This window comes from Hevea brasiliensis, chromosome 11, assembly GCF_030052815.1.
Source record: "Hevea brasiliensis isolate MT/VB/25A 57/8 chromosome 11, ASM3005281v1, whole genome shotgun sequence".
Taxonomy (NCBI): Eukaryota; Viridiplantae; Streptophyta; class Magnoliopsida; order Malpighiales; family Euphorbiaceae; genus Hevea; species Hevea brasiliensis.
In genome coordinates, this window is record NC_079503.1 from 2,210,810 (window position 1) to 2,237,716 (window position 26,907).

At 35.3% G+C, this 26,907-nt stretch overlaps 2 protein-coding genes across 4 annotated transcripts; both read left to right on the forward strand.

The window, feature by feature from the left end:
- The first annotated feature begins 17,599 nt into the window (after positions 1-17,599).
- Positions 17,600-22,165, forward strand: LOC110652843 (tRNA (cytosine(38)-C(5))-methyltransferase 2). Of its 3 annotated transcripts, none has more exons than XM_021808455.2 (10): positions 17,602-17,782; positions 17,899-18,009; positions 18,475-18,568; positions 18,654-18,772; positions 18,857-18,979; positions 19,762-20,092; positions 20,195-20,289; positions 20,824-20,889; positions 20,977-21,041; positions 21,706-22,165. In XM_021808455.2, the coding sequence occupies exons 1-10, from the start codon at positions 17,708-17,710 to the stop codon at positions 21,782-21,784; spliced, it is 1,158 nt and encodes a 385-aa protein (XP_021664147.2). In that variant the 5' UTR covers positions 17,602-17,707; the 3' UTR covers positions 21,785-22,165. The 3 variants fall into 3 exon arrangements, with proteins under 3 accessions (XP_057985628.1, XP_021664147.2, XP_021664148.2); XM_021808456.2 differs by having other exon boundaries at positions 17,614-17,782; positions 18,513-18,568; XM_058129645.1 differs by lacking the exon at positions 20,977-21,041 and having other exon boundaries at positions 17,600-17,782.
- Positions 22,166-25,039: 2,874 nt separating this feature from the next.
- Positions 25,040-26,867, forward strand: LOC110637347 (UPF0481 protein At3g47200). The gene has a single exon (XM_021787398.2). It carries the CDS (start codon positions 25,184-25,186, stop codon positions 26,561-26,563), a length of 1,380 nt encoding a protein of 459 aa, XP_021643090.2. The 5' UTR covers positions 25,040-25,183; the 3' UTR covers positions 26,564-26,867.
- The last annotated feature ends 40 nt before the right edge of the window (positions 26,868-26,907 follow it).

Consider the following 26,907-nt stretch of genomic DNA (forward strand, 5'->3'; position numbering starts at 1 on the left):
AGAAATCAACCGGACAGAGTCCGACCATAAAATGAACCTTCCAACGGGGAGTTTTTGACTCACCCGACCTGTAACCAAAATAAATAATCAATTGGGGAGCTCAGCTCACCCTCCACATACTCATATCAACATAAAAATAAATGGGAGCTCAGCTCCCTCATCCAGTCCATCAAACATGCATGTGATAATAATTTTACAGGTCCAAAATAACAATTTATACTACAGACCCAAATCAATTAAATATTTTTAACACATGCGGAAATTCTAGAAGTTTATAGAATTACACAAACATGAATAGACGACCTGCGAGGGAGAAAAGCAGGTTAACCTCAAAAATATCCTCCTGTGGCCTGGAAAAATATTGAACAGGAGTGAGCATTCGACTCAGAGAGTAAAATATCAATTTTAACCATAATCTCTATAACTATCTAAAGCTAATGCACCTATAGAGTGAAATACAACATCAGCAAAAATTTCACATCATAGCATCAAAAAGGTAATTTGGAGCACTCATACACCCAGTAATATCAATCATAATATATGAAAGCTGATCCCCTATACAGCTCTCTTAAATCCAACTTGTGCCAGCGAAGAACTCAGCTCGGACTTCCACTTAATAACCAAACCGGGGTCCCAGCGAAGAACTCAAGCCGTGTCTACTCCGAAGGACCGGATTCCAGCGAAGATCTCAAGCCGTGTCTACCGGTCCTATCCATAGTCCACACCACATCACACGCACGCCAACGCACACTGCTCCAAATTACCACAACAACATCCATGGCACTTTAACAGTTGTGAATGCAACATAAAATGTGCCTAGAGTTTAACTACATAGATATATATATGTATAAGTGATGCATGGGTATGCTTGAACATATAATATCAAAATTACAATTAAAATTAATATTTTACTCACAAACTTTACAGCAGTCACTGTGGCAGCTGGGCGGAGGTAGAAGGCTGTCCCGGCTCACCTGACAATTTTATTACAATCATTTAATAAATTTGACTCAATACAAACTTAAAAAAAGACCAAATACGTCCTAAGTCGTGCCGAAAATCCGGCAGAGTCTCCCCTATACCTAGGACCTACCCAACCTGCAAAAATGGCTCAAAACGCACTTCTATATTCACAAATCATACACTCACAACTCAATCACATCACACAGCCCCTCCTGGGCCCATCAAAACAATCATCAATCACAATATGTAAATTTACAGTTTAATCCTTATAATTGATCATTTTTGCAAAAACTACCCAAATAAGCTCTAAAAATTCTAAAACTTTGCCCCGCGGTCCTTAGCAATATTACTAGGCTATTGCAAAAAGAATCATAATTTTCTGAGCTACCACGAATATTTTACGGATTTTTTATTCCATTTAAGCACTAGAAAATTACGAAAAAGTAAAGTTCGGGTTTACCTATGCCAATTCCGACTTGGGGACGCGCTCGGGACGTCTGACAATGGTGAGGTAGCCAAAACTTCGATCCAATTCGAAGACTTTTTTGGTAGCCAGTCTATCTGGCCGAAAATTCATAGACCCGGACAACTGTCGAATTTCCGCGAATTGAGGATACCTACACGAAGCCCACAACACGGGGGTTAGTACATAAATTTTAGGAAATTTTCTAAGCTCATTAAATACTCGAAAAAATACTACGAAGTTTCATGGGACCCACCGAAAAACGGTGTCGGAAAATTTCGAAATTTATATTGCCGCGAAGCTCTCGATGAGTGGAGCGCTCTGGTACTCTCGGTTTTCTCGTGGGATTCACGGTTTGCGAGAAATCTAGCCCAAAAGTCAAAATGGGCTAAAACTTTCCGGGTAAAAATTGGACAAACCGATCGATAGATTTCGGTGTTCTTGGTGTCTATGGAAAGCTCTCGACGAGTAAATGGATTTAGACACAAGACTCGGTCCGATTGGTGGTCGGATCAGCCGGGAAGACGAAGCGGCGCGCTTGCGCATCGCATCGCTTCGTGCGACTTTTGCCGGCGTTCCAGGCGGCGGCCGGAGAGGGGAGGCGGCTGCCGGAGAGGGGAGGCGGCTGGGGAGGCACGCCGGGGGGCTGGGGTGGCGGCTCGGCAAGGGTAGGAGGGAGGAGAGAGAAAACGGGAGAGAAAGAGAGAGGGATCGGGACGCGCGCAGGGAGGAAGAAAAAGGAAGAAGCCGGTCCGATTCAACCGGTCCGGTTCGATTCAGAATACAAAATTTTAAATTTTTACTCTGCCTTTGGACAGAAAACGAGGTTCAAAAATTCTAAAAAAATTTCAAAAAACTCAAAAAAATGCATAGACTCCAAATATATTTTTAGTTTTGCCACGTGGTCTTTAAATTAATTTTTAAAAATCATCAAAGTTTATATTTTCGAAAAATCGAACATGATTTCTAAAATTCGAAAAATTTCAAATAATTTCTTAAAATTCAAATAAAATAAAATATCAATATTTATCCAAAAATAATAAATTTAAAAATTAGGGGTGTTACAATCTTCCCCCCTTACAGAAAATTCGTCCTCGAATTTTACACAAGGCAGAATAAGGTACAGGATAACACATTGAACAGATAAGGGTATTTGCTATGCATGTCCCGTTCTGACTCCCAGGTACATTCTTCCACTGACTGGCTCCTCCACAAAACCTTAACCATAGGGATCTATTTTGATATTAGCTGTCTCACTTGGTAGTCCACTATGGCTACAGGTTGCTCCTCAAACGTCAAGTTTTCTTTTAGCTCTATTGCATCCGGCTGTAGTACATGAGAAGGATCAGGAATGTATTTCCTGAGCATGGAGATGTGAAACACAGGATGAACATGAGAAAGGTTGGGTGGTAGCTCCAACCGGTAGGCAACTGCTCCAACTATATCAGTAACCTTAAAAGGTTCAGTATACCGAGGTGCCAACTTGCCCTTCTTTCCAAATCTCATAACTCCCTTCATCGGAGAAACCTTCAGGAATACGTAGTCGCCTACTGCAAACTCCACATCCCTCCGTCTGGGGTCTGCATAACTCTTCTGCCTACTGAAAGCTGTTTTTAATCGTTCCCTGATTAAAGGAACTATCTCTGAAGTGTACTGTACTAGGTCTACATCATGCACCTTCGCTTCTCCCATTTCCGTCCAACACAGAGAAGACCTACACTTTCTTCCATATAGTGCCTCATAGGGTGCCATCCCTATGCTGGAATGGTAACTATTGTTGTAGGCAAACTCCACCAAAACTAGCTGATCATCCCATTGACCTCCAAAATCCAAAACACTCATGCGAAGCATGTCTTCCAGTGTTTGGATTGTCCTTTCGGACTGTCCGTCTATCTAAGGGTGGAAAGCAATACTAAAGTTCAATTGTGTGCCAAGTGCCTCCTGCAATTTTCTCCAAAACCGAGAAGTGAACTGGGGCCCTCTGTCAGATATTATGGAAGCCGGAACTCCATGCAATCTGACGATTTCTCGAATATAGAGTCGGGCGTACTGTGTAACATAATATGTAATCTTCACAGGCAAGAAGTGAGCTGATTTGGTTAGGCGGTCTACAATTACCCATATCGAATCATATCCTCGTGTGGTATGAGGCAACTCAGTCATAAAATCCATAGTAATTATTTCCCACTTCCATTCTGGGATAGGGAGCTCTTGTAGCTTCCCTGACAGCCTCTGGTGTTCAAACTTCACCTTCTGACAAGTCAAGCACTTGGACACAAAATCTGCTATGTCTCTCTTCATGCCATTCCACCAATAGCTATCTTTCACATCATGGTACATCTTGGTGGAGCATGGGTGGACATTGTATAGTGTATAGTGTGCCTCTCGCATGATTTCATTTCTGAGATTGTCCACATCGGGCACACATATCCTAGAACCTTGCACTAGGGCGCCATCATTGGCAAATCCAAACTCACCACCTTCACCTTGCTGTACTCTTTCTATGATCTTCATCAATTGTTGGTCTCTGTGTTGGGAAACTCTAACCCTATCTCGCAAGTTTGGCCTCACTAAAAAATGAGCCAACAATACCCCCTCATCTGAAAGATCTAGGATTAAACCTTGATCCATCAACTCATGTACTTTCTGAATCAACGGTCTTTTCTCTACTGAAATATGAGCCAAACTGCCAGAAGATTTTCTGCTCAAAGCATCTGCTACTACATTGGCCTTCCTAGGGTGGTACTGGATGGTGCAATCATAGTCCTTTAGAATCTCCATCCATCTCCTCTGTCTCAAGTTTAAATCCCTCTGTTGGAAGATGTACTTCAAACTCTTGTGGTCGGTGTATATCTCACACGCTTCACCATACAGGTAGTGTCTCCAAATTTTTAGTGCAAAGATTATAGCCGCCATTTCTAAATCATGGGTGGGGTAGTTCTGCTCACGCCTCTTCAGCTGCCTTGAAGCATAAGCCACTACCTTTCCATTCTGCATCAAAACACACCCTAAGCCAACTCTGGAGGCGTCACAATACACAGTGTATCCTTCACCACTCATAAGTAGTGTCAACATAGGGGCAGTGATTAAACACTCCTTAAGCTTCTGGAAACTCTCTTCACAGTCATCTGTCCAAATGAATGGAACATTCTTTCGAGTCAATTTAATTAGGGGAGCCACTCTCCTGGAAAAATCTTGCACAAAATGCCTATAGTAGCCAGCTAGACCCAGAAAATTTCGCACCTCAGTGACTGTTGTAGATCTAAGACAATCAGTTGTAGCTTCAGTTTTCTTGGGATCCACTTGAATACCTTCACTAGAAACCACGTGTCCCAAGAATGAGATGCTTTCTAGCCAAAATTCACATTTTGAAAATTTGGCATGCAGCTGGTGCTCCCTCAAAGTCTGCAACACCATCCTCAAGTGCCACACGTGTTCTTCCTCAGTCCGAGAGTATACCAAAATGTCATCTATGAATACGATGACAAAACGGTCCAAAACCGGCTTGAACACCCTATTCATCAAGTCCATAAAGGCTGCTGGTGCATTAGTGAGTCCAAAAGACATCACTAAAAACTCATAATGACCATATCTTGTCCTGAATGCTATTTTGGACACATCCTCATTCCTGATTCTCAACTGATGGTAGCCTGATCGCAAGTCTATCTTGGAAAAGAATCTAGCTCCTTGGAGCTGATCAAACAGATCATCGATCCGAGGAAGTGGATACTTGTTCTTCACAGTCACCTTGTTCAGCTGTCTATAGTCAATACACAACCTCAATGACCCATCCTTCTTTCTCACAAATAGAACAGGAGCACCCCAGGGTGAAGTGCTCGGATGTATGAAACCCTTGTCCAAAAGCTCCTGTAGTTGCTCCTTTAACTCTTTCAATTCTGCTGGTGCCATCCTGTAAGGCGGCATTGATATGGGGTTCATACCTGGCACAACATCAACGCAAAACTCTATTTCCCTTCCTGGTGGCAACCCTGGAAGCTCCTCAGGGAAGACATCCATGAATTCTCTAACAACAGAAACATTTTTCGTGTTGACACCTCCTACAGATGTATCTCTCACCAATGCCAAATACCCTTGACATCCACGCCTCAACATTTTTCTAGCACTAATTGCTGACACCAAATTATATGGAGCCACGCTCCTGTCACCGTCAAAGCTAAACTCTTCCACACCAGGTATGTGGAAATATACCTTTTTGTTCATGCAGTCTAAAGTGGCATAATGAGTTGCCAACCAATCCATTCCCAGAATTACATCGAAATCTATCACTGGTAGAGGAACCAAGTGTGCTGGGAGGATCTTTCCATCCACTACTACTGGCTACCCGGAAAAATCATATCTACATCTATGTTGTCACTAAGCGAGGTACTTACAGACAAAGGGTATTCTAAAGTGGTAGGGTTTCTACCCAATCTCATGGCAAAACAGGAGAGACAAATGAGTGCGTAGCACCCAGATCTATTAAAACACGAGCCTCATAGGAACAGACCAGAAGAATACCTGCCACAACTGCATTGGAAGCCTGAGCATCCTGGTGGGTCAGGGTGAAAACCCGAGCTTGACCCCTACCCTGAGTAGCGGAACCCTGATACTGACTTCTACCTCCTTATCTGCCTCCAAATCCACGTCCCCCTTGTCCTCGGCCCTGTTGGCCACTGTACTGACTGCCTGCCATGCTGGAAGCACCAGGATACAACTGACGAGGAACATTTGCAACAGAACCTTATGACCCCATCTGTGGCTCGCTGAACACGAGGCATTCCCTAGCAAAGTGACCTGGTTGGCCACACCTGAAGCATACTCCTGAACCCATCATACAAGGTCCTGAATGTCCTCTTCCACACTATGCACAAGGTGCTAAGGAGGATCCTGAACCAGACCTAGAACTGTTGTACCCCGAACTGTGACCACTACTGGATCCGTACCCTGGTCTGAATCCTTGGGATTTGTGTCTAAAACCGCTTCTCTTATTCCTGTTTCTTCCTCTGTAATTAGTTTGGCCACCACTATCTGTAGTACCCATGTGGGAAACACCTGAAGAACCCTCTGCTCTATTTTTCTTTGCCCTTCCACTGTCATCCACAGCATAGCTAATCTCAATCTGTCTGGCTCGATCAACTACCACATCAAAAGACTGATCAGACATCATGGCCAGGTTTGCATACCTCCTGTCCAGCCCCTTTAGGAACCTCTTCACCTTCATAGTTTCTGTAGCTACTGTTGTAGGGGCATACCTGCTCAATTCCAGAAATTCTATAGCATACTCATCTACAGACCTGCCATTCTGTCTTAAGGCCTTAAAGGCCCACTGTTTTTTATCTCTGAAACTTTCTGGTACAAACCGGTTGATGAACAATTCCACAAACTGAGTCCACGACAAACCCTCCATCCGAGGTAATATGTAGTCATTCATCCATTGTCTTGGGATAGGCCCCATGATATACTGCATACACTCTATAAGTCTTCTATCAGTCAACTGTAACTCTGTTCCTGCCTGTCTGCAAGAATCCAAAAACCGATATGCATCGTCTGACACATCATAAGTACCAGGCACCAACTTCTTGAAATTGATTATCTGTTTGTAAGGTTTCCCTCTTGGTGCGGTGGACTGCTGCTGCTGTGGAGGGTGGACCATATACTGCGCCATCATATCGATTGTTCTCTGCAACCCAGCTAGAGTAGCTGTCATGGGGTCCATGGGACCCTGTGCCATAAAAGACTAATCCTGAACTGGTGGCAGCCGCTCTTCTACTTGAGCAGCTCTAGGCCTCCTACCTCGCCTCCTCGGGGCAGGCGCCTCATCTTGTGCTGACACCTCGTCAGGCACATCTGGTTCTGGTGCAGTGGCAGCTCTCCTGCTTCTACGCATTTTTCCTGAGATTCAGCAGCATTAGCTCACAAAATTCAAAACTGTACGTTACACAGCTCTATGACTCATATTTACACACAATATATAAAGCAGAAACTAGAAGCAAAGATGACAATGCAAGACGAATGTGGACCCTATTTTTCCGCATGTGACTCCTAGTAGACTCTTCCCAACACTTTAGATAAACATTCCCTGAGAATCTGGAGCCTAAGCTCTGATACCACAATTGTCACAACCCAACCTATGGGCCGGACCGGCACTAGGACCTGGGCCAGCCTAAAGCCCCCGAGGCCCGTAGTAAGCCTAACTATTCCTTAACTCAACTCTAAGGCCCATTTGGGCCCAATTTCAAGAAATCAACCGGACAGAGTCCGGCCATAAAATGAACCTTCCAACGGGGAGTTTTTGACTCACCCGACCTGTAAACAAAATAAATAATCAATTGGAGAGCTCAGCTCACCCTCCACATACTTATATCAACATAAAAATAAATGGGAGCTTAGCTCCCTCATCCAGTCCATCAAACATGCATGTGATAATAATTTTACAGGTCCAAAATAATAATTTATACTACAGACCCAAATCAATTAAATATTTCTAACACATGCGGAAATTCTAGAAGTTTATAGAATTACACAAACATGAATAGATGACCTGCGAGGGAGAAAAGCAGGTTAAACTAAAAAATATCCTCCTGTGGCATAGAAAAATATTGAACAGGAGTGAGCGTTCGACTCAGAGAGTAAAATATCAACTTTAACCATAATCTCTATAACTATCTAAAGCTAATGCACCCTGTAGAGTGAAATGCAACATCAGCAAAAATTTCACATCATAGCATCAAAAAGGTAATTTGGAGCACTCATACACTCAGTAATATCAATCATAATATATGGGAGCTGATCCCCTATACAGCTCTCTTAAATCCAACCTGTGCCAGCGAAGAACTCAGCTCGGACTTCCACTTAATAACCAAATCGGGGTCCCAGCGAATAACTCAAGCCGTGTCTACCCCGAAGGACAGGGTCCCAGCGAAGATCTCAAGCCGTGTCTACCCGTCCTATCCATAGTCTACACCACATCACACGCACGCCAACGCACGCACACTGCTCCAAATTACCACAACAACATCCATGGCACTTTAACAGTTATGAATGCAACATAAAACGTGCCTAGAGTTTAACTACATAGATATATATATGTATAAGTGATGCATGGGTATACTTGAACATATAATAATATCGAAATTATAATTAAAATTAATATTTTACTCACAGACTTGACAGCAGTCACTGTGGCGGCTGGGCGGAGGTAGAAGGCTGTCCCGGCTCACCTGACAATTTTATTACAATCGTTTAATAAATTTGACTCAATATAAACTTAAGAAAAGATCAAATACGTCATAAGTCGTGCTGAAAATCCGGCAGAGTCTCCTCTATACCTAGGACCTACTTAACATGCAAAAAGGGCTCAAAACGCACTTCTATATTCACAAATCATACACTCACAACTCAATCACATCACACAGCCCCTCTTGGGCCCATCCAAATAGTCATCAATCACAATATGTAAATTTACAATTTAGTTCTTATAATTGATTATTTTTGTAAAAACTGCCCTAATAAGCTCTAAAAATTCTAAAACTTTGCCCCGCGGTCTTTAGCAATATTACTAGGCTATTGCAAAAAAAATCATAATTTTCTGAGCTACCACGAATATTTTACTGATTTTTAACCCCATTTAAGCACTAAAAAATTAAGAAAAAATAAAGTTCGGGTTTACCTATACCGATTCCAACTTCGGGGACGCACTCGGGACATCTGACAATGGTGGGGTAGCCAAAACCTCGATCCAATTCGGAGACTTTTTTCGGTAGCCGGTCTGTCTGGCCGAAAATTCATAGACCCGGACAACTGTCGAATTTCCGCGAATTGAAGATACCTACACGAAGCCCACAACACGGGGGTTAGTACATAAATTTTACGAAATTTTCTAAGCTCATTAAATACTCGAAAAAACACTGTAAAGTTCCGTGGGACTCACCGAAAAACGGTATCGAAAAATTTCAAAATTTATATTGCCGCGAAGCTCTTGATGAGTGGAGCGCTCTGGTACTCTCGGTTTTCTCGTGGGGTTCACGGTTTGCGAGAAATCTAGCCAATAAGTCAAAATGGGCTAAAACTTCCAGGGCAAAAATTGGACAAACCGCTTGATGGATTTCGGTGTTCTTGGTGTCTATGGAAAGCTCTCGATGAGTAGATGGATTTAGATACAAGACCCGGTCTGAATGGTGGTCGGATCAGCCGGGAAGACAAAGCGGCGCGCTTGCGCGTCGCGTAACTTCGTGCGACTTTTGCCGGAGTTCCAAGCGGCGGCCGGCGAGGGGAGGTGGCTGGGGAGGCGCGCCGGCAGGCTGGGGTAGCTGGGGAGGCGGCGGCGTGGCAAGGAGAGGAGGGAGGAGAGAGAAAACAGGAGAGAAAGAGAGAGGGGTCGAAACGCGCGCGGGGAGGAAGAAAAAGGAAGAAGCCGGTCCGATTCGGTCCGGTTTGATTTGGCCGGTTCGATTAAGAATACAAAATTTTGAATTTTTACTCTGCCTTGGGACCCAAAAAACTCAGAAAAATGTGTAGAGTTCAAATATATTTTTAGTTTTACCACGTGGTTTTTAAATTAATTTTTAAAAATCATCAAAATTTATATTTTTGGAAAATCAAACCCGATTTCTAAAATCCGAAAAATTTCAAATAATTTCCTAAAATTCAAATAAAATAAAATATCAATATTTATCCAAAATTAATAAATTTAAAAATTAGGGGTGTTACATAATTAATTAACTATAAATATATATTATTATAATAATATTTATAAATTTTAAATATTATATTTCAAATAAAATTTAAATATTTACATCTAATTATTAAATTTTTGAATATATATTATAATAAAAATGTATTTCTATGTAACAATAAATTTTAACCCGTGTTATTAAAATTATTTTTAAAATTATCAAATCTTAAATTTAACTTAAAAAAATTAAATATTAAATTATTAATTAGACTTTAAATTCTCAAATATAATGATTTCATCATCCCTCCTCACAGTTTATACCGAATCATATTGCAAAGCGAAATCTACGAAGGGCCCAATCCCATTCTCAGTTGGCCATTGAACTGCGATGTTCAGCTCAAATGTCGCAACCTCCATTGAAGTTCAATGTTTCGGGACGAATCATAGATTACTCTTTACAAATCGGATCCGAATTTGGTCACTCACCTCGTTCCCTGATAATAAGAATGAAATAAGGATCATTTTGCCCTATATTTATCGAAGAGATTTAATTTAGTTTATTTTTAATTTTTAATTTAATTTATGAATTTTAATTTATGTTTAAATTTATTTAATTAATTAATATGTATTATTTTATAATATTTAATTATTTTTTAATATTAAAATATTAATAAAAATATTATTTTTATTATTTAATATTATTAATTAAACTGAAAATATAAAAAATATATCTTTATATTTTCATATAATTAATTAAAATTAAGAATTATTATTATAATTAATTTTAATTATTTAAATAAAAAAAATGATTTTTGTATTTCATGCTTTTAATTTAAAATTAAAAAATTATAATTAAATAAAACTAAAAATATAAACATTATTTTTTCATATTATTAATTATATTAATATTAATAAATTTAATTATATTAATAATATGGAAAAAATAATTTTTTATATTTTTAATTTTATTTAATTTATAATTTTTTAATTTTAAATTAAAAGCTTGAAATACAAAAATCATATTTTTTCATTAAAATTAATTATAGTAAAAATTTTAATTTTAATTAATTATATAAAAATATAAAGATTTTTTTAATATTTTCAGTTTAATTAATAATATTAGATAATAAAAATAGTATTTTATTTTTTAAATAATTATATAATATAAAAATAATATTTTAATATTAAAAAATAATTAAATATTAAAAAATGATACATATTAATTAATTAGGTTAATTTAAGCATAAATTAAAGCTTATTAATTGAATTGAATCAAAAATTAAAAGTATATTAAATTAAATCTCTATAATAAATATAGGAGATAATGTTAATAATAAATGATGGTGATTGCTGTTATTAAAAATTAAATGATTGTAGTGGCTAAACAGTGACGATGGTGACAATAATGACAATTAGGTGGTATTGATAGTAATAAGTGAGGTTTGAATGGAGAGTAGATCAGAGGCTGTCCCGTCCCCGTTTGTCACGACCCAACCTATGGGCCGGACCGGCACTAGGACCTGGGCCAGCCTAAAGCCCCCGAGGCCCGTAGTAAGCCTAACTATTCACTTAACCCAACTCTAAGGCCCATTTGGGCCCAATTTCAAGAAATCAACCGGACAGAGTCCGACCATAAAATGGACCTTTCAACGGGGAGTTTTTGACCCACCCGACCTGTAAACACAATAAATACTCAATTGGGGAGCTCAGCTCACCCTCCACATACTCATCAGCATAAAAATAAATGGGAGCTCAGCTCCCTCATCCAATCCATCAAACATACATAGAATATTAAGTTTACAGGTCCAAAATAATAATTTAGTTTACAGACCCATATCAAATAAACATTTCTAACACATGCGGAAATTCTAAGATTTAACAAGTTTATACAAACGTTAATAATTGACCTGCGAGGAAGAAAGCAGGTTAATCTCAAAAATATCCTCCTGTGGCCTGAAAAAAATATTGAACAGGAGTGAGCGTTTGACTCAGAGAGTAAAATATCAATTTTAACCATAATCTCTATAACTATCTAAAACTAATGTACCCTGTAGAGTGAAATGCAACATCAACAACATTTTCACATCATAACATCATAAAGGTAATTTGGAGCACTCACACACCCAGTGATATCAATCATAATATATGGGAGCTGATCCCCTATACAGCTCTCTTAAATCCAACATGGTGCCAGTGAAGAACTCAAGCCGAACTTTCGCTTAATAAACCAAATCGGGGGTCCTAGCGAAGAACTCAAGCCGTGACTACCCCCCGAAGGATCGGGTCCCAGCGAAGATCTCAAGCCGTGACTACCCGTCCTATCCATAGTCCACACCACATCACACGCACGCCAACGCACGCACACTGCTCCAAATTACCACAGCAACATACATGGCACTTTCACAGTTATGAATGCAACATAAATCGTGCCTAGAGTTTAACTACATAAATATATGCATATAAGTAATGAATGTGCATGCTTGAACATATAATAATAGTGAAATTACAATTAAAATTAATATTTTACTCACAGACTTGACAACGGTCACTGTGGCGGCTGGGCGGAGAAAGAAGGCTGTCCCGACTCACCAGACAATTACATTACAATTATTTAATATAATTGACTCAATACAAATAAAGAAAAGACTAAATACGTCCTAAGTCGTGTCGAAAATCCGGCAGAGTCTCCCCTATACCTAGGACCTACCCAACCTGCAAAATGGCTCAAAACACACTTCTATATTCACAATCCATATATCCACAACTCAATCACATCACACAGCCCCTCCTGGGCCCATCAAATCAGTCATCCATCACAATATGTAAAATTTCAATTTAGTCCTTATAATTGATCGTTTTTGCAAAAACTACCCAAACAAGCTCTAAAAATTCTAAAACTTTGCCCCGCGGTCCTTAGCAATATTACTAGGCTATTGCAAAAAGAATCATAATTTTCTGAGTTACCACGAATATTTTATGCATTTTTAATCCTATTTAAGCACTAGAAAATTACAAAAAAGCAAGGTTCGGGTTTACCTTTGCCGATTCCGACTTCGGGAACGTGCTCGAGACGTCTGACAATGGGGGGTAGCCAAAACCTCGATCCAATTTGGAGACTTTTCCGGTAACGGGTCTGTCTGGCCGGAAATTCACAGACCCGGACAACTGTCGAATTTCCGTAAATTGAAGATACCTACACGAAGCCCATGACACGGGGGTTAGTACATAAATTTTTCAGAATTTTCTAAGCTCATTTAATGCTCGAAAAAACACTGCGAAGTTCCGTGGGACTCACTAAAAAACGGTGTCGAAAAAATTCGAAATTTATGTCGCCGCGAAGCTCTCGACGAGTGGAGTGCTCTGGTACTCTCGGTTTTCTCGTGGGATTCACGGTTTGCGAGAAATCTAGCCCGAAAGTAAAAATGGGCTAAAACTTTCCAGACAAAAATTGGACAAACCGCTCGATGGATTTCGGTGTTCTTGGTATCTAGGGAAAGCTCTCGACGAGTAGATGAGTTTAGACACAAGACCCGGTTCGATTGGTGGCCGGATAGGCCGGATTTTAGCCGGGAAGGTGAACGGTCGCGCGCACGCTGCGCATCTCTTCTGGAGCCGTTTTCCGGCTTTCCAGGCGGCTGCCGGCTGTGGGGGAGGGCTGAGGCGGCGCGCCGGTGAGGTGGGGAGGCAGGGGAGGTGGCGGCGCGGCAAGGGGAGGAGGGAGGAGAGAGAAAAGAGAGAGAGAAGGGGAGGAGGTCGGACGCGCACGAGGAAGGGAAGAAGAAAAAGAAAAGATCGGTCTGATTCGATCGGTCCGATTCGGTTTGGTTCGATTCGGTCGGTTCGATTCAGGATACAAAATTTTTGAATTTTTACTCTACATCGGGATCGAAAATGAGGTCCAAAAATTTCGAAAAAATTCCAGAAAACTCAGAAAAATTCATAGATTTCAAATATATTTTTAGTTTTACCACGTGGTCATTAAATTAATTTTTAAAAATCGTCAAAGTTTATATTTTCGAAAAATCGAACCCGATTTTTAAAATTCAAAAAATCTCAAAAATAATCTTAAAATTTAAATAAAATTAAAGTACCAAAAATGCTCATAAAATAATAAAATTTAAAATTTTAGTGTGTTACACCGTTGCTAATAAATGTATCTCCTACTCCACCCCATACCTTGCAAAGATAATAAAATTGTTACTTATTCAGTCTCTTTGAAAAACTAGAATCCCTGTCTTCGTCTCACCCTACCCCACTAAGCACTTTTTCTTTTAATTTATTTTAAGTAATTATAATTTATGAATTAATATATTTTTATTTTTTTTTATATTTTTACTATTAATTTATTTAATATATATATATTTTAAATTAATTAGTCTTTAATTATAATTTATTTAATTGAAGTTATTTAAAAATAAATGTTAAAAGTATTAAAAATATAATCAAAATTAAAATTAATGATTTATTAAAAATATAATAATATGTAAATAATAACTTATAACTATTAATTTAATATATATATATGGGGTGAGTTCGGGATGAGTTTTGGGGCAGGGTGTTTAAATATCAACCCGCACCGTCCTTGATAATATATTTTTTGTGGTACATTGAAACTCGATCCGAAACTCAGTCAAATGTTCGAAAAACCGCCCCAATCAAGACAAGGTAGGACAGATCCCCACAGGGTCGGAAGATTTTGTCATCTCTAGCAAAGTAGTGGTAAAGGTGACCGTGGCAAAGTGATAATAGCGGTGATAAAAAAAATATGATAATAACAGTGATCGGGTAGTAATGGTGGTGAAATTGTTAATAATAAATAAATAAAATTAAAATATAATTATAATTATATTTATTTTTTTATATAATAATTATTATGTTATTTAAATATTAATTTTATTATATAATTATTATTATATTATATTAATTTTTTTATTATTAAATAACGTAATCAAATATTAATATAATTAAAATTATATTATAATTTTAATTATGTTATATCAAATATAATCTTAGTTAATTTTATTAAATGTAATTAAAATTTTGAATAATTATATTCTATTGAAATTAAATTAAATTATTATTTTTAAAATAATTATCATTTATTTTCCTTTAAATATTCTTTCATAAAAAATATAACAATATAATATTTTTAGATTATAATTACATTTAAAAAATACTATATATTATTAGAAATAGTTTGGTCATAATAACTATAATAATAAATATGCTAAAAAAATCTTAAATGTTATTGTAATATGCAAGAAATAATAATAATAACAATAATAATAATAATAATAATTATTATTTCAAATATTTCTTAATTTATGATTTACATTTTTTTTAACTCTTAAGTTTTTTTTTAAATTGTTTTTTTTAAATTGAATTTTTTATACTTATCAGCAGTTATAAATATTCGTTGTTTAATTTTCTTATATAATATTTTGTATTTTTTAAAAACAATATCTATTTATTGTTATATAAATTATTGAAAAATTATACTGTTAATGCTATATTTATTTCTTCTAGTCATTTGATTTTTAAACTCTCAATCATTTATATGAATGATTTTTTTTTCAAATATAGTCTAAAATTATGCACACAATAAAAAAAATTGAAAAATAGTTTACTATTATAAACATAAACATAATCAATTTGAAAAATAAAATGTACTAAATAATTAAAAAATATTTATATAAATTTAAAAAATATAAAACAATTAAATTATATATATATATGTACAAAAGTGAGAGATTAAATAAGTCATATAATTAACATTTAAGAGAAATGTGAAATAATTTTATTTTTTAGTATTAATAAATAAATTATTTAATAGTAATTGATATATATACCATTTAATTTTAAAGTTTAAATTTTAATAAATGATTTGTGTTGTATTTTAAATTAATTTATGCACACCAATCAAAGATGAAAATAACGAAAAAAAATGTTATAACTTTGAAAAAGGTGTATAGATAAAAATAAAAAGGAAAATGAAGATTTAAATTTAAAAATTAAAGAGGACAAATTAAATTTTAAAATAATTAATATTTATGTTAATTGAATATTATTTAATAAATTATTAAATCATGTAAATTACAAATGTGATAGAATTGATAAGCTTATACAATATTTTGTATTTTTTTAAAATAATGTTTATCTTTTATATAAATCATTGAAAAGTTATATATTTATATCTCTTTACTCTACTCATTTGATTTTCAAACTCTGTATATTTTATAAGAATGTTTATTTTTTTATATAATTATGAACACAAAAAAAACAAATTATTATTATAAATATAAATATAATGGATTTAAAAAATAAAACACAATAAATAATTAAAAAATAAATCACAATAAATAATTAAAAAAATATATATAGCAATTAAATTATCGATATAAGCAGGTAAAAGAGTAAAAAATTTTAATAGGTCATATATTAAATATTTAAGAGAAATAAAAAATAATTTATTTTATAATATCAATAAATAAATTATTTAATAGTAATTCATATAAATATTATTTAATTTTGAATTTTAAAATTTTATAAATAATTTTTATTATATTTTAAATTAGTTTATGTATAATAATCAAAGGAAAAAAAAGAAAAGAATAAAAAAACAAAAATAAAAATATTACAACTTAAAAAAAATAAAATGAATAAAAAAATGAGGATTTAAATTTTAAAAGTAAAGAGAATAAATTGAATTTTAAAGTAATTAATATTTATACCAAGTGAATATGATTTATCAAATGCTTAATGTGGATTATAAAATGTAACACATATCAAGTTTTTAAATGTATTAATAAGTTAAATGACTTAATTTTATGTATGACTGAACATTCGATTCAAATCGAACTAAACTGAATCAAATCATCACAACCAAATTAATCGAATTATCATATTTTAGATATCGATTTAACCGAAATGAATGAAAACCGAATCGAATTAAATCACTCTATTTCGGTTCAGTTTGAATCGATTAATTTTTGAGTTTGATGGATTTTTTTAATTTAGACCTAATTTTCAAATTGTTTAATCTGATTTTGATTTTGATTTGAACATAATAATCATTAATCAATGAAATTAAATAATTTATATATATAAAATTACATATAATTCATAAATTTCTTATAAAAATAAATCAAATTAAAAATCAATAAGGCAATTAGGTTTAGTTTGGTTCAATCGATTTTTTTAAAAATCGAATCAAACTAAAATAATCGAAATTCTTAAAATACAAAATCAAACCGAATTGAATTATCAAATTAAAGTAGTTCAGCTTGATTTATTTGGTTCAATTCAAATAATTCTCACCCTTAATTTTATGAGATCATTTTAATACTTTAATACATGATTGATTGGGACGATATCGAAAAAATTGATGGGTTTGAGTTGGGTCGGACCTATTCGGGCACAATTACCATCCTCCGGCACAATGGCTATTTCTCAAGCATGAAGCAGTACAAAACGGTGCGTCCAAGATAGTGCACCTTCTGCCCAAATGGTAAATACCCATTAGCTAGGCCAACTGCAGAGTGCCCACTGCCGTGCTGTCCAGAAATTTCAACATCCTCATTCTGTGGCGCGAGGCAGAGAAAAGATCAATGGAAGGGGGTTTCATCAAACACGAAGATGAGCCATGGCGAGTCCTTGAATTCTACAGTGGTATTGGCGGCATGGTAATTTCACTAATTTCCCTCTCTCTTTCTCTCTTCCTCGCTTTACACATAGATAGAGACAGGTATCGATGTATGCATAGATCAACTGAGTATTTTTAATCTAATTGCTTTATTAGAGATACTCGCTAATGAAGAGCAATGTGAAGGCTGAAGTAGTGGAAGCTTTTGACATAAATAACATTGCCAATGATGTTTATGAGTACAGTTTTGGTCACCGTCCTTATCAGGTTTGTCTTTGTTTTTATTATTTTTTTTAACTTTTACTTCCTTTAATTCATCAATGGCTTACTTGCTTCTGAAACAATTTTCTTTCTCTTGTTTTGGTTATTATTAGAAGTGGTTAGCGAGACTTAGTGCCCGTTTGGCATTAGGATTATTTGTATTTTTGGCAGCTTTGCCATCGTGCTTGTTGGAATTGGGATTGAGTTTCTTTCGGATTTTTTTTTTGTTTTGTTGCTGCTTTGGTAGCTAGTGGCTTTCTTGTTTCTTCAGAGCAAAAGTTTTGAGGTGGTAGGAAGCTCTAGTAAATTTAATTTCTTTTCAAACATTCGCTGTGTAGGTTTGAGTTCTATGAAAGTTGGAGATTACTTTGCATTAAGTTATTTTTAGTTTCAAATATCCGGTCATTATTTTGGAGTAGAATTTATAAATTTCATAGTTTAATTGTATCTCATATATTTGGAGCATCATAGGGTAATATTCAGAGTCTGACTGCTGCTGATCTCGACAGTTATGGAGCACATGCATGGCTTCTTTCGCCTCCTTGTCAACCCTATACTCGTCAAGGTCAATATTGCATGATCATCTTTTTCTTGTTTCATAGATTGTATTTTGGTTTTGGTGACAGCTTTGCTGCAAATCTTGTGATTAGGTCTTCAAAAGCACTCTGGTGATGCTCGGGCTTCTTCTTTTCTCAAGATTCTTGAACTTATACCACACACTAAACAACCACCAAATATGTTGCTCGTGGAAAATGTTGTTGGATTTGAGGTATGTTTTAATTTAGTTAAACAGATGATTCAAGGATCAAGAAGTTTTTGCTTGTCCTTTATGTCTTTTGTATTTGCATCGCAGACCTCTGATACACACACAAAAATGGTAGAGATTTTAGCAAACTCAGATTTTGTTACACAGGAGTTTATTTTGAGTCCGTTACAGTTTGGTGTGCCTTACTCCAGGCCACGTTATTTTTGCTTGGTAACATCTCTCTCTCTCTCGCTCTCTCTCTCTCTCTCACTCACTTCTATCAATTCTTCCTCCAAATATCATTACGCTTTATTTCCACCTTTTAACATTATAAAATTACACTGCTAAAGTTCAAAAGCATTATTGCATGTACAATAGAGTTTTTGAAAGGCATTGGAAAATTTAGCTCAAGAACTTAGACTTTTTGGTGTTTAGAATATACATAAAATTTGGGATAAGAAACTAATTGCAACAACAGCAACAACAAATAAGCCTTAATCCCAAACTAGTTGGAGTCAGTTAGATCCTTCTTTGCAATTTAGTTTTGTTTGAAACCAATTTTGCTTTAATATCCCAAACTATTTGCATGATGTAAAATATTTTTTATGTATTCATATTTGGTTTCAACATTCCAAACTAGTAGGTATCTCTACACACGAATGCTGACTAGTGGAAGAAAAAAAGGATCCACTTAATCCATATCATATGTAAAAGCTGTATAACTACAGCTTTCTTATCAACAAATTATTTCTCCCTGTTTTGGAGAAAAAGAAAATTTAAAATGCATTGTTTTAGAATAATATTTCCAAGCAGGTGGTGAAAACTTGAGAAATCTAATTTGTAATGCTGAATCACATTTTGACTACCCTCCAAAGAATAGACTCAGTTGCTGTTTGCCCCAAAATTGATTACTCTAGTAAGAAATGAATAAAGTTGGACCATGTCAAACTTGATTGCTACGTAAATGCCCAGTATTAATTTATAGTTCCTTCTCTTATTTACTTACTGTACAGGCAAAAAGAAAACCTTTATCTTTTCAGCACAAAGTCTTCGATAATCAGCTTCTTTATTCTTTAGGCCCATTACTTGGGCAAAATGTAAACACAGTCATAGATGGATTTGATCAAGCACCAGAGAACTGGGATAAGTTGCTCCAATCATGTGAGCCAGTGGAGAATTTTCTTGAATTTAAGAACTCTAGTGACCAAGTAAATGCAGAAACTGATTTTGTGGCAATTCCCAATGTTTCTGGAGATCTGGAGAACATTGCTGATGAAAATCTTATTGCAATGGAACAATATTTTGTCCCATCATGCTTGATAGATAGATGGGGAAGTGCAATGGGTATCCTTTATTTTTGCTTCTTTTCAATAGTATTAACATTTCAAACTCACTCATTTTTATGGAATCATCCTCTTCCTCTGAAAAGTTCCTGATAGAGTTCAGATATTGTCTATTCGGATTCAAAACGATGCTGTTGTTTCACAAAGAGTTATTATAGATATGTGAAAGGGACTGGATCCCTGTTAGCAACTGTCCAGGTATGTTCTCATTTCAAACGTTCTAATTTTTATGGGCTTGGAATGGGTTGTTAGTACTTTTATTGGCTAAGAAAAGGGGTGGTTAATCAGTGGTCTATATATTTATCAAAGAAGCAGATGCTCAATTTCTTTTTATTATCTCAAGCACTCCAGTCAACACATTGGATTGACACTGCAATGAGATCCTGCCTTGTTCATTCTGTGCCCACATATGATATCTTTCATCATCTATCGATCTTTTAGAATGTTTTTGTTGCTATCATGTTCACCCTTCCAAATTGGTCTGGTAATAACAATCAAATTCATTTATCATGTTATTGCCCCCACTCATATGCATCCAGCCAAATTGGTTTTGATATGTTATGTTATAGGTCCAAAAGTTTTAAATTTGATGGTCTGCATTTAGGTCGATATCTACACATTTGGGTTTAATATGGGATGTCCATCTCCTGTATCCTAATTTTTTTGTTAAACTTAAATGCCATCAATCAATGCCCTTTTTCTCAACATGATATTTACAAAATGATCATGCAGCCAAAGGATAAGGGGAAAACATCTTCATTGAAGGACCAAGGCCTAAGATATTTTACCCCTAGGGAGGTATGAAGATTTTGCTGACAATTTTTTATTTTAGATATTTTTTTCATGTTGACAAATTCTATTTATGTATATTTTTCTAATGACTAGGTTGCTAATTTGCATTCTTTCCCTGAGGATTTTCATTTTCCACAGCACATAAGCCTTAGACAACGGTATGTTATTATTTTCTCAGTATCAATATAGTTATATCAGGAAAATAAGGTTGGCAGTTACCATTATTAGTAGTCACTAGTAATCAACCAGTTTATAACTTGCTAACTAAGTCTAAGCAGGCCACGCAGATTGAGCTTCATCTTTATTGGACACATATATGGTAAATCAGGACAACAATATACTCTGAGTAGATAAAAATGAAAGCCTTTCCCAACAAAATGAAAAAAAAAAAAAAGAAAGATTATTGAAATTGATTTGATATAAAAGCAATCTAGAATCTCTTTATGTTTATATGACATGTATATCAAGTAGAGGTTGAAGCATTGGATTAAAAACCAAGGATATGCTAGCAGGGCATGTATATGTTTCTTGGCAACTTGTGAAGGCTCGTGGTATTTTAATTTTCTGTTGTTTCCAGAAAAAGATAAAACTACTACTCAAATTTTGGCTACGATTTTGTGTTGTGTTTTATTATCATTTTTTTTCTCCCCTTTTCCTGAATTTAAATTAAAATAGGCCAACGGAATGGCACTGCCTTACCTGTGTGACAGTATGATTGTTGTGAATATTAATTCCGTGGCTGATTTTCTGAATCATTTAACACTCTGCATACTAATCATAGAAGCATCTTTTATATCTGACGATGTCATTTGCTTCTTGTAGTTATGCGTTGCTGGGAAACAGTTTAAGTATAGCAGTGGTTGCTCCCTTACTCCGCTACCTATTCACCCAACCTTTGTGACTTTTGATTCTAAAATCACCATTCTACAGATGTTTACATATCTATGTTATATTCCATTTTAAATTTCCTTGGGGGCTATTAGGTGGTTTCCCCCAGTATTTTTGGTCAGCAGTGGGATCACCAATTTAAAGGGGTGACTTTCATATTGTTGCAATTTAGCCCTTACCCGTCATCAACCGTTATGTAGAGGAGAAGCATTGTCTGTGGGAGAGGATTGGACACTGATGTCATTCGCGTCCAATATATTTGGACTAGGATTCTGGGTAATTAGAGACTAAGCAGACCGCTATTTGTTGTATCAATTTTGCAGATACAATTGCTAGAATTCTTAGCATAATTTAAAAAAAAAAAAAAAATCATTCTAGTGGTTTTTATGTTGCCTCTTGTGCCTTGCAATCCAATTTTGTCACATATTCAGGCCTTCGTAGCTGAAATGTGCAAAGTAATGTAGCTGAAATTGGCAAGGTAAAACCAGTGGAGGGGGAATGTTGGTTCTTCCTTCCTTTCAAACAACACTCAATTGAGTAGAACAAAGCATTTGTATCATCTTGCTTGTTCAACAAAAGGTGAAAAAGAAAGAAAGAAAATGTTATAGTTAATATTTTAAGTTATGCTAAGAATTAACGATGATCATTTTATTGTGAATATATTCCTATTATGATTTCTTTTTAAAATATTGATTCATTTTTCCCCCTTTACTATGGGTTTTGCTTTCCCTTGCTATAATGCTTGGCTGAAGGCATCTTTTTAATCACCAACTTATACTTGTGACTTTTGATACTCTCACTCTGTGCTCGTTACATTTTTATAAAGTCAAGGGTTTAATAATTATATTTTTAGAGTTAAAAGTACAGTTATATTTTTATGGAGTTAAAAGTATTAAATGAAATGTAATTAAAATTAGTGTGAGATAACTTTTGATGCAAAGATAAGAAGTCAAAAGATGAGTGTTATTATTGGATGAATGAATTAGTGGTAGTGAGTTTTTAAAAATTAATTAAAAATATATAAATTAATTAAAAATTAATACTTATTAATATAAATAAATAAATAAAATTAATTAAATTTTAATTATTTAAAATAAAAGTTTATTATTTATTAAGTTATAATTAATAAATTTAATAATATTTTTAAATTTATATAAAAATATTCAAGAAATATAATACATAAAAATTTTTATAAATATATAATTTTTTTAAATATTTATAAAATATTAAATATATATTAAAAAATAAATATATTAAAATAAATATACATAAATATTAAATTGACACAATTAATTTTAATTTTAATAATATTTTTATGAAATTTTAAATTTAATTTTTTATATCGATATTAAAATAAAAATTTATTAAATAAATAAATCAATTAAATTAATTAAATTATTTTTTATTTAATTTAATTATAAATTAATCCATTAATTTAATCAGTCAATTCGGTCTATGCAAAGGATGCTGGGAGCCGGAGGAGAAATATATTATTGAAATCTAAGGTCATAATCATAGGATATCATCACGAGATTGATTTATATGAAAGATTCTATTTTGTGATGGTACGTGGTTTAATGCATTTTGGCATGTATTGGGAGGAAATTGCGTGGGTATAGTTGGAATCTGTGCAGGAATTTTGGCTTTTTCAATCATCACCGAGCACGAGAACGAAAACTGACCGGTTATTTTTTTAAAATCGGATCGGACATTGAACCGTGTTCACAATTGGGCCGCGGTCTAATCAGCGGGTCATTTTTTTTTTTTAAATAAATTATTATTTTATTTTTAAATTTTATCATTATTAATATTTTACTCTATTTATTTTTAAAAATAGATGATATTATCTCTATAGAAATTTTGATTTTGAGGGTGGCATTAATGAATCCCCTGCATTTTCCAGGGCCAGAGTTGGAGGCATGCATTCACTGCTTCCAAAGGTCATTTATGATGGTGGGGATCATCACCATTCATGTGGCATAATAAATGAATGTTCTGTTGCTGATATCATTGATATCTTTCTCTAATTCCATAGCTCAGTTCTGCCATGATGGAACCTTGCAGAAAATATTTGGAGAAGTGTTAAGCAAAACTTTGAATAGCAGCCATTAAATTCTGATATGGAAGCTCATTTCAAACTTTAAGATGAGCTATATATATGATTTATGGTTTCTATCTTTTTAAAATGCAAGTTCATCTACTATTATAATTTCATTTACTGCATATCTGAGTTAGTACCTAATAGTATGACTAACATTCATGCTGCAGGTTTGCTGTTGGCAGTTGAGTGAGACCCATGGCAATGGAAGTTGTTCGCCATCTAGCCAGTAGCCATGCTACTAATTTGGAAGGGATGATCTGATGAATGTTTTCATCTCCTTGAAATAATTTTCATCATGAGGTTCCAGAATTCCCCTAACAGGCCTTCAAATCCAACTAATCTCTAGAGATTGTCCCGCATGAGCATAATCCTAGTAAACTCATATAAGATTCCAAATTCTTGTACGCCTATATTGCTGATGATATCGACTGATAGCAATCATGGTTTTATTCTGCTCAATACTTCCTTTCTCCATTTTAATTATCCTTTTCAATTTTGCTTCACCTTAGCTGGCTTTTAATGTATTCTATGAGTATGTAGAACAGTAAATGATCTGAAGGTATTATGTGGAGATCAACAGCAAAAGTGATCTTTAGTCCTGTACTGAAGGTTGAATGGACACTTTCAGAAAGACTAATGGATTATGCAGAATTTGTCTTATGCTTGGTTGCAGTTTGCTTGGTGCCATGTGATTGTTGTATCGAGTTTGCTTGTCGGTTCTTGAAATGTTTCTCATCTTCCAGGAAACATCCTTGTAGCTTATCTTAGAATCAATATCTGCTCTCTTTTAGCCTGGCAGTTTGAACTGAGACATTCTGTAATGGGTGATCAACCTGATAAATATCAATAATACTACTTTAATAACTTTACAACCTTGATAAATATCAAAGGTTGGCAAGTATGATGGTTTTAATGGTAATCTTGCACGTATTTCATAAATATAATTTGCGCATCGAATACACTCAGTAATACTTGTACACGTGTTTAGTTGTTACAATTTAATTAATTTCAATAGGTCAAATCTCAAACAGGGGTAAGCATTTTTTCAAAACAAAATATTTTAATTATGTTCTCCGACAATGTAAATGGCTTCCTCAACCTGAAACATGTGAAAATCACAGGGGGAAAATGTGTTCCTTCTTGGAACGAAAATGGAATGTATTCTTTGCGGAAAGTACTAAGCAATACAAAACATCTAATCTCCATTGCCAACTAAGTTTACATCCTTAATCCGATCTACAAGCTATCTCAATTTGAAACTTCATATATACCATAGTTGTTTGATTATTAGATCCATAATGAACACCACCGATGGCTGAAACAGTAAACATTTTAATAGAGAATGGTGCAAGTTCACCTTCTTTAGGTGCTAATGATGAGTGGTTAAATTCCATTATGAGCCAAGGGGGAGAAAATGGAAACAGCAAAGTGCAGCAGCCCAAGTTTCAGCGAGTTCCACAGATGCTTCGTGGGATCAAACCCAACTCTGATTGCTACGATCCTATGGTGGTATCCATTGGTCCCTATCACCATGGCAAACCAGAGCTCCAGGAGATGGAGAGGCTCAAGATTACAATGGCCCGCCATTTTTTTGAACGCAGTAAAGAACCCGTTAAAGCGTTGTACAACAAGGTGGCTCAAGTGGCCACTGATGCAAAGATATGCTACTGTGAGAGCTCAATTGAAGGATTGAACGATGAGGCATTCACCCAAATGATGTTTCTTGATGGCAGCTTCGTTCTCCAATTCATCTTCTGTCCTGAAGATAGAATTAAAGAGATGAAACCTCATGTTGAAGCTTTTGTGATGCGGGACTTGTTCTTATTGGAGAACCAACTTCCTTTTTCAGTGCTTAACTCATTGATGAGCTCGAGTTTCGAAGAAGGGATGAAAAGCATCCACGATTTCATAGAGGAAATTCGCTGTTTTCCCACCAAACAAGCTTCGATCAAGGAAAATATAATGAAGACTGTTAGCAAACTCTGGCCCCAAGCACAAAAAATGGAGCCAGAGGAAGAAAATAATCAGGATCCTCAGCCTCTCCACCTTCTTGAGCTTTTTTATACTCAATTCAGTAAAAAAAGCAGCTCCGCTTTCCCTCGCAGGAAAAACAAAAACAGAAGAGTAGACAACTGGTTCTCATATCGCTCCGCCAACGAACTTAAGAGCGTGGGAATCCACTTCGAGCCAAGCAAGACTGCTAGTTTCATGGATGTCAAGTTCATATCAACATCCCTCTATGGAGTCCTTAGACTTCCTCCAATTCACATAGGTGACTTGACCAAGTCCTTGCTCTTAAACTTGGTTGCCTACGAGATGAGCACCGACACATCCATTGTTGCAAAGATCACTTCATATATATGTTTCATGGATTCACTGGTCGACCAGCCCGAAGATGTGAAGGAGCTGCGATCAAATGGCATACTTGTGAATTTTCTTGGATGCGACCAAGAGGTGGCAGATCTCTTCAACGAGATATCCAAGCATCTGGTGCTCCACCGAGATGCTTTTGAGGATGTTAAGGACCAAATACAATCGCATTACAAGAACATTGGAAAAAGATGGATAGCCGAATGGCTGCATACTCATTTCTCTAGCCCTTGGGCGCTTTTGGCCTTTCTCGGTGCAAGTCTTGCTCTTGTTCTTACCGCCATTCAGACCTACCTATCAGTGTTCCCAACCAAAGGATGAATACTGTTTAGCAAGAACCCTGCCCCCTTCAGAAAAATTTGTTGGAGTTGACGAGTTTTTGGTGAATATGAGGTGAGAAAATATTTTGATGTAGTATTTTTAGTTGAAAAGTAATGGATCTCCATAGTTTGAGCAAGATTTGTAGGAATTTATGCATGTTGAATTGGAGAAGGCTTCCCTTTGCCAGGGAGAGTCAGTGTGTGTGGAGAGTTGAGAGAGAATGAAGGAAAAAAAAAAAAAAAATTGTTATGTATTTGCATTTTTTTTTTCTATTAATGAAATTTATGTTTTTTCTTATTTTTAATCTATCTTTTGTTGATTTTGGTAAAACATTTTCATTTATC

Bases quoted from the DNA above. Each gene is read 5' to 3' on its own strand.
- LOC110652843 (XM_021808455.2), top strand. From the start codon at position 17,708: ATGGAAGGGGGTTTCATCAAACACGAAGATGAGCCATGGCGAGTCCTT. The intron at 18,010-18,474 runs GTTTGTCTTTGT...GGAGCATCATAG, and splicing joins TTGGTCACCGTCCTTATCAG to GGTAATATTCAGAGTCTGAC. The intron at 20,890-20,976 runs GTATGAAGATTT...TCTAATGACTAG, and splicing joins GATATTTTACCCCTAGGGAG to GTTGCTAATTTGCATTCTTT.
- LOC110637347 (XM_021787398.2), top strand. From the start codon at position 25,184: ATGGCTGAAACAGTAAACATTTTAATAGAGAATGGTGCAAGTTCACCT.